Source organism: Pseudoliparis swirei, chromosome 3, assembly GCF_029220125.1.
Source record: "Pseudoliparis swirei isolate HS2019 ecotype Mariana Trench chromosome 3, NWPU_hadal_v1, whole genome shotgun sequence".
Taxonomy (NCBI): Eukaryota; Metazoa; Chordata; class Actinopteri; order Perciformes; family Liparidae; genus Pseudoliparis; species Pseudoliparis swirei.
The window spans coordinates 13369355-13377200 of record NC_079390.1 but is presented as its reverse complement, the minus strand read 5'-3'; the positions used below and the strand labels follow the sequence as shown (position 1 = coordinate 13377200).

The window sequence follows — 7846 nt, the reverse complement described above, 5'->3', positions numbered from 1 at the left end:
TTGGATACAAATTGACCGTGCTATGGTAAAAAGAAGATTTTGACCTTTTCATGACCTTGACATTTGACCCGATCTACCCCAAAATCTAATCAAATGGTCCCCGGATAATAACCAATCATCCCACCAAATATAATGCGATTCGGTTTAATACTTTTGGACTTATGCGAATAACACGCATACAAATAAATACACGGCGATCAAAACATTACCTTCCGCATTTTCAATGCGAAGGTAAAAAACACTTGTCTTGGTGTGTTTCTGAGTCTGTGCAGTGTTCACTTGCATCTATGACCCCCACTGACATTCCACTGTGTATCAGACATGAGGCCGATAATAGCGTGGCACATCATGGCCTGGAAAGAGACATGTTGGACATAGCATGTCAACTAAGGGGGTTGTATTTGGTGGGTGGGGGGATTACTCACGATAGTTTCAACAGTACTGGCCGGCTGTTACTGGGGGGGGGGGGGGCTTCCTGTTGGATTCCATTGCAGTGCAGCGTCTGCCACAAATAGATATTCTAGTACTTACCGAAAATGTAGGGGGTGTGAGCTGGAGGGGGCTTGAGCCAGAAGGGAGGGCTCTGTTGACCGGGGTGCTGTCAGCGTCTGTATAAAAGCTCTCAGCTGAGAGGGGAAATCATTTTTCAGAGAGACCAAAGGGTCATCTTCATCTGCGGCCAGCAGCTCTCCATTACGGCAACATTCTTCTGCCTCCAGGAGAAAGGACAGCAGCCATGACCGAGAGGCGTGTTCCGTTCACCCTGCTCCGCACCCCGAGCTGGGACCCATTCCGTGACTGGCAGCACAGCCGCATCTTCGATCAGACCTTCGGAATGCCCACCCTGCCCGAGGACTTCGCTTCATTCCCCAGCACCCACTGGCCGGGGTACCTGCGGCCCTCCATCCTGGCCCCGGACATGGCCTCCATGGGCGCCATGATGCCTCACGTCCAAATGATGCCCCAAGCCCCCATGATGTACCCGGCCCCCATGATGGCCCAGCAGGCTCGGGCCCTGACCCTCCAGATGAGCACCGGCATGTCGGAGATCAAGCAGACCCAAGACAGCTGGAAGGTCTCCCTGGATGTCAACCACTTCTCGCCCGAGGAGCTGGTGGTGAAGACCAAGGATGGCGTGGTGGAAATCAGTGGTGAGCACTCGTCAGCCCACTCACCGGTCATCTGCCTTTACCGTGCATGCTGATTCAAGTAGCCCACTATTTTTATAACCTCATACACTAAAAGACGGAGGTGTTGAAGGTCATTTCCTGACAGGGAAAGTCTTTAATAGGGCCACTCAGTCAAACAACAAAGTAATAACATCTAAAGATCTGCTTCGACACAGGCCAGAGGCCTAGATAACAGAATGCCTCACTTGGTGAACTTAGGTTTTTGGAGAACGTACAGCTCTGGGGAATAAGACTCAAGATAAGAAGTCAGGACACAAGGGGGGGGGGGGGGGGGGTGCTATCGGCTGCACGTCTGCTAGATGCGAAACATTAAACATGTGGGAGTTGACTTTTACAGCAGCTCCCAGATGAACGCTAAGCATAAAACTGGTTCATTAAATTGCCGGGTTCACTTCTTGTGTTGCCATCGTCCGTCCACGCTCGTGAAGGGCCGAAGCTAAAAGTGCAAACTTGAGTAAATGTGTGTGGAATGCATCGTCTACTGAGGCCTTGAGCTCCTCTTTTCTCAGACTCGGTCTCAGTCTCTCTGTCCGCAATTTCACTCAGAATATGCTCTAACAGGGGATTTAGCCGTGACTCCTGCGGTGTGTCTGCTACTTTAAAAGGACTGCTGGATCTTGTCCAGGTCCAGGGTCCTCGGCCGGACTCTGGCTAATACCTCACTGCCGAGAGACTGGGCACATCGTCAGGAGCAGATAAACAAAGCAGTCGGGTCTTGTCAAAGTGGAATTTGCCACCTCATATTTCTCATATGTCGCCTCAGAACAAGAGTGTCTTTGATGTTTAAAGATGACGTCACTTAGTGAGACTTAGTAGCCTTCGTGAAGTTAAGTTTTGTGTGCAACCTCTTTATGTAATTGACAATCCTTTTCACTCATAGTTAAAACTAATCACTCTTTGGGTGGCACAGGCGCCGTCACATTTTGGTATCGTCCTGTTGAAAAGGGAACGACTGGGGACAACAACCGTTATCAGCCGGTTGTCATAACAAACATATGACTATATTTAACTTTTCCAAATTCTCCTGGGGTGGACGGGTAACGCTGTGACTAGACGGGGAAGATAAAAATACCACGACAAATCCTTCACAAATCAAAATGGCACAGTCATGTGTGGGGGAGTCAGAAATACACATACAGTACAGTGATAGGTAAATAAACAAGTCGTGATATTTTGAAAAATACGCCTGTCCAAGGCTAATACAAGCTGCCTACCAGCACCTCGATGTATGAACACTTCACTTTGCGCATGTTAAACAAAATATCCCGGCTGAGGTAGTGACCTTCAGAGGTGCTGCTGGTCGACAGGTTTGGTGACAATATGTGCTAAGTTAACCGGCTTCATGTTGAGCATAAAAACAGGAGAGTGGTTTTAATTAATCTCATCCACCTCAAGGTAAGAAAGTGAACATTGATGTTGCGTCACGGTCTGTTTCCCTGTTGATACGGTCCCTTGTACCTAAATCCCAACCTAAATTTATCCCTCACCCCGACCAGTTATCTCTGCTTCCTTCAGCACAACGGGGTAATTAGTGATATTATAAACATTTGTGCTTTTACTACTAAAACAATAAAACTATAAATTATACATCGTCAAAATAACAATTCTAGTTGTGTTTGTTAAAAGAAATTTAAGCAAGTTATCGAAAGTCACTATTCATTGTACAAATACATACAAGATGTCTTATTGTAGAGTTGCTCCATCATAATAATTAATTGAGCCATAACTCCTTAAAGTGAACGCATCTTTCAGATTAGTGCCACTTTTAGATAAAAGTATGTTGTCTGTCTCCTCAGGTAAGCACGAAGACAGGAAGGACGAGCACGGCTTCGTGTCCAGAAGCTTCACCAGGAAATACACGTAAGTAGTTCATGATCACGGTATAAGCCGGGAGAGTAATGTTTGATTCATGTGTTTTGTACACGTTTTTACACCCGTTGATGAAAGGAAGCCTCTGGCCATGCAACATGTCAACAGCTCACTTCAAAGTTACACATCTCCTATTGAAATGGGTTGTTGTGGCTGTTTGGCAGCGGCTTTGGATTTAATTTTTTAAGTTCAATAAAAGAACAAAGACGTGCTCTTTAAGAAAAGGGACCTTAAATTACTTCTGCTGTAATCTGGCGCGATAGAGAAAATTACAGGGGGGCGGGCCGGCGGAGTTTTTTTTTTTTCAACTCAAAATTGTCTGGGAGCCATATGCGGTCACCGGAAGAGCCATATATGGCTCCCGAGCCATAGGTTCCCGACCCCTGCTGTAGAGGCTGCTGGCTGCTGCTGAGAGCTGAATTTCATGCTCTGAAAAGCAGCATAGGGCTCTGCTGCCATCCAGGGGCCACAACGCACACTGAGCTGCTCTTTGGATCTGATGTGCACCCGAGGGTGACTCAGGCATTATTGTTCCTGCCGATCTGTGTTTAAGTGGTAGCAGTGATGCACTCCCAGACTGGGGCCCTTTGTAAATCTACTGGAGCGACTTCTTAGACATAAAACCTAACTGTGTTCTATTGCTCCCCCCCCAGCCTCCCCTCTTCAGCTAACGTTGAGAAGGTGACCTCCTCCCTCTCCCCCGAGGGGGTGCTGACCGTGGAGGCTCCCATGATCCGACCGGCCATCGAGTCCTCAGAGACCATGATACCTGTCAACGTGCAAAGCAAAGCTTGTGTGGTGCCGAAGTAGGAAGAGAAGCAGCACACCGTCTCCCTCCCACACACACAAAAGATATAGAAAATTCTCCCTTTAGGACTACGAACTGCTTCTAGAAAGGTGCAGAGGCGGCTTAGCGCTCCTCCCAAAGCAGCCTTGTTCACATGCCAGAGAGAGCTCTCTCTGGCCTCCGTCTGTTGTAATGAGCCAACCCCAGCTGAGTGCTCCGTGTAAACACTTCTGCAGTCGCGCTGTCGGCCTCCTCTTTCTGCCTAAATTAGAGTCTTCATGTGAATGCAGGCGATCTCAGCTTAGCCCCGCTCAAAGCTTTGTCCCTCCCTCATTCACGCACCTCTCCCATGTCCATTGAGAGTAAAGCCGCCTCATGCTGCGTCCAGACACACGTGAAGATAGTCAAGCGGATTGTTACAGCCGTGATCATGTGACTTCATGAACCGAGGGCCCAGGAGAGCATATACATCACCACTTTGAGGGGAGAATAACAGCCGTTAGAGCACACACTGTGGGTCTGGACTGGAAATACACTGGTTTTATTGGCAAACTATTCAGTCATGCAAACTCTGAATAAAGAGAGAGAAAGAACTGGCATTTTTAAGTCTCTTCTTTTGTTTGTTTTGAAGTTACTAACTGTGTATATGCACTGCACTAAGGCTGGTGACATGACAAAGGAAGCCGTGTTCTGTCGTCTGTAAACAGGAAGATAATATGGAACAAAATAGAAATGCTTGGCATCTCAATGTCGCGGTTTCTTATGCTAAATTATTCATCTGATTGTCGCTCATGCAAAAGAGAGCAAGTGAAACATGCCAGGGCCCGTGAGTGATGCAGGCAGCCCGAGACAAACGAGACTCGGCATCCCTGCTGTGTTGTTGAGTTGACATTTAGGAGTATCGCGACCCATCAGTCTGGTTCCTGCACAGTGGTATGATGCACCAGCTCTCATTCTAAGTGTACAAAACGTAAACATTGTGATTGCTTTAAATGAGTTTATACAGATTCATACAGTTTATTTAATTACATTCATCCCAATATATTCTGTGATATTCCACAGAGTGGAATTGTTCAGTGCAAAAGGGATGTACAATGAGTGATCTGACGTGATCTGTGGGCCAGGTCTCTGCTCTCTGAAGCAGTTGATACATGTGATGGGTGTCATGTTCATATATATATACATATATATATATATGTATATATATAATATATATATATATATATATGTACACATGTATGTTGGTCCACCACTTAGGTCCAGCATTAAATATCTCAAGTGTTGGATGGATTGACATTTTGTCCAGACGTTCATGGTCCCCAGAAGTTGAATCAAAATGACTTTTCCTTCTGTGTAACTATTGAAAAATAAGATATTATGTCTCAACAGCGATTAGATGGATTACCATAAATATATATATAAACAGATATTCACACTTTTAGTCTTGTGGAATGATCAATGAAGGCCAAGCATGTCTTTACATTTAAGAAGCTGGAGTTTTAATTTTTTTTTGAAATTGTTATTTTTCTTAGGATTGTTACAGCAGATACTTGCATATAAAGTAACATATTGAGATGGTTTGCATGAATTTGACAGCCCAGTATGTTGAACACATTTTCTAATTCATACATGCAGTATATTGTAGACTACAGTTTAGCTCCACGCCTTCCTTTTTGTAATAGTTGTTTTCATCCTGTCACCATCTCGTCAATCCAACTCCCCTCACCTGCCTCTGATCACTCCCTCGTTAGTCCCTCATTCCCTTCACCTGGTCCTCACGCCCTTCTCACCTGCAGCCCATCCCCTCATTAGTCCCTCACTATTTAGCTCCCTCACTTCCAATTGTCCTCTGCCAGATTGTCTTGTGTTTTAGTGCCAAGTTCTCCAGCGTTATTAGAGTATATTCCTGACCTGCCTGTTCTGACCCTGCCTGCCTGCCCTGACCTCTGATTCTCTGCCCCGCCCCTTTTTGGACTTGTTTGCTTCTTCGACTGATCTCCTGGTTTTGACCCAGCCTGTTTCCAACCAAAGACAGTATTCTTTGTTACTCCTGTCAGAGTCGTGCTTTTGGGCTGCAGGTGAGAAGGGCGTGAGGACCAGGTGAAGGGAATGAGGGACTAACGAGGGAGTGATCAGAGGCAGGTGAGTGGAGTTGGATTGACCAGATGGTGTGACAGGATGAAAACAACTATTACAAAAAGGAAGGCGTGGAGCTAAACTGTTAAAGCATGTATGACTTCTTTATAGGAAAACACAAAACGCAGTGTAGTAGAAACTGGATTCAGAAAGAAATAGTCCAGTATAAATGTTTTACTTCACACTGAACCATAGCTGACGTCTACAGGGTCTCTGAACCGTGGAGGAAACAAAAGGATATATTGTCAAAGGTGACAAATATATGTAGTGTGGCAACCCAGGGTACATGGAGGCAAGGTCCAGGATAAAAACAAGAGACTTAGAGGCCGTGGGTACCAAAGAAAATGTGTCCCTTAGTAAATAGGTTGGGTTAAAAAGGTGTTGGTCAAACTTATTATGACTATAAATATTCCTCCTGTTCAGGACCTTCAGCCTTCTCCCAATAAATGGCAGTTCCTTCGCCCTGTGTGGATAGAGCAGAGGAGAGTCTCCTTGAGGAGGAGATCCTCCTGTCTTCTGTCCAGTGCGAGAAAACCAGGTTTAATAGTGTTCCGATTGCAGTTGGAGGTTCAAGACAAATAAATAACTGTATGGATTATGTGCTCTCAAATGAATGACAATGTATGCTATATGAAAATGTCTCAATTAGAATTGTGGGATCTATTTCGTGATTGTGGAAGGAATCCAGAAAGCACCACGCCCCCATGAAATAACTTAATGTCTGTGAATAAATCAAAGACACAGCCTGGAGAATGGAGTAGATGAGAGGAAGCACTACAGCCTGAGGACTGCTCAGGAAGGGGGACGGGGGTTGGCTTGACCGACACCTCACATTAAGAAAGAGGTAAGGAACAACAGAACGAGGTCTTGTCCAATCGATGGACTACAAGAAGAGGAAGGAGGGTTCAACTTTAAGCTTTCAAAGCTGGAAAATGCGAAAGATCAGGAGATCTCTTTGTGCCGACCGCCGGGCAGGTAACCGCTCCACGCCGGTCTGCCTGGGGGCGGGCACTGGATCGCTGTCCCATGGTATACATTTTGTGTAATTATTAGTGTGACTCAATTTGTAATTGTGTTTCCTGTACTTTTTATATCAATAATTTTATTGTAACTGGAACCATCAATTCGACTACATTTTGTTGACACACCTCATGGCAGAGAGAACTCTCCTTGGAGAAGGCCGTTCGTTCCCTAACTTCCCAGCTCAGTGAACATATGCTTGTTCCAATCACCTGCTGGGCTGCAGGTAGCCACAGTGCCTCGTGGCCTCCTCCAGTTCAACAACCAGCCAATGCAGGTCTGAAAGGAAGGATGAAGCAACACAACTGGTGAAGTTCTGGATGGCCGTCGGCTTCCATCAGCTCCGTCTCTTCCTTCCTGTCGACTCATCGTCATGGGTGGTGCGTGCCGGCCATCTATTGCACATACTAACTCCTCTCGACTCCCAAGCTGCAGGGGAGATCTATTTCTTGAGCGCCCTGCTATGCACTGAGCCTCCAGCATGTTGTATAGCTACACAGGGTAGATAGCAGACATGAACTTGTGCTTGTTTCCCATCTTAATGCTCCCAGACCTGTCGTGACTAATAGTGTGCTTAATACGCTAAAATTAGATAAAAGATATTTCTATTCCCCTGCTTTCTACTCACAAATGGTGAGTTCGAGAGTTTTACACATCCGCCATAACAGATGTCCATTAGCTGAACATTATACTCAAAATATATGCATTTGTACTGACGTTACTATGTGCAGCGCTATATATCTAAATAGACCATGAGCTCAGAGGAAGCCATTCATGGCAGCCAGGCAGACACTGCCTGAAGAAGGGGCGGCACTAAACCACTTAGCATTTCAACTTTTCCTCT

The 7846-nt window shown here is 45.8% G+C and overlaps 1 protein-coding gene across 1 annotated transcript; it reads left to right on the top strand.

Moving 5' to 3' along the window:
• The first annotated feature begins 637 nt into the window (after positions 1-637).
• On the top strand, positions 638-4445 carry hspb1 (heat shock protein, alpha-crystallin-related, 1). Its single transcript, XM_056411812.1, has 3 exons — positions 638-1151; positions 2987-3050; positions 3713-4445. Exons 1-3 carry the CDS (start codon positions 737-739, stop codon positions 3867-3869), a joined length of 636 nt encoding a protein of 211 aa, XP_056267787.1. The 5' UTR covers positions 638-736; the 3' UTR covers positions 3870-4445.
• The last annotated feature ends 3401 nt before the right edge of the window (positions 4446-7846 follow it).

What these genes read in the sequence shown, in the direction of transcription:
- hspb1 (XM_056411812.1), top strand. Translation starts at nt 737, where the DNA reads ATGACCGAGAGGCGTGTTCCGTTCACCCTGCTCCGCACCCCGAGCTGG. An exon ending in TGGCGTGGTGGAAATCAGTG is followed by an intron (nt 1,152 to 2,986) that starts GTGAGCACTCGT and finishes CTGTCTCCTCAG; the next exon opens with GTAAGCACGAAGACAGGAAG. An exon ending in AGCTTCACCAGGAAATACAC is followed by an intron (nt 3,051 to 3,712) that starts GTAAGTAGTTCA and finishes CTCCCCCCCCAG; the next exon opens with CCTCCCCTCTTCAGCTAACG.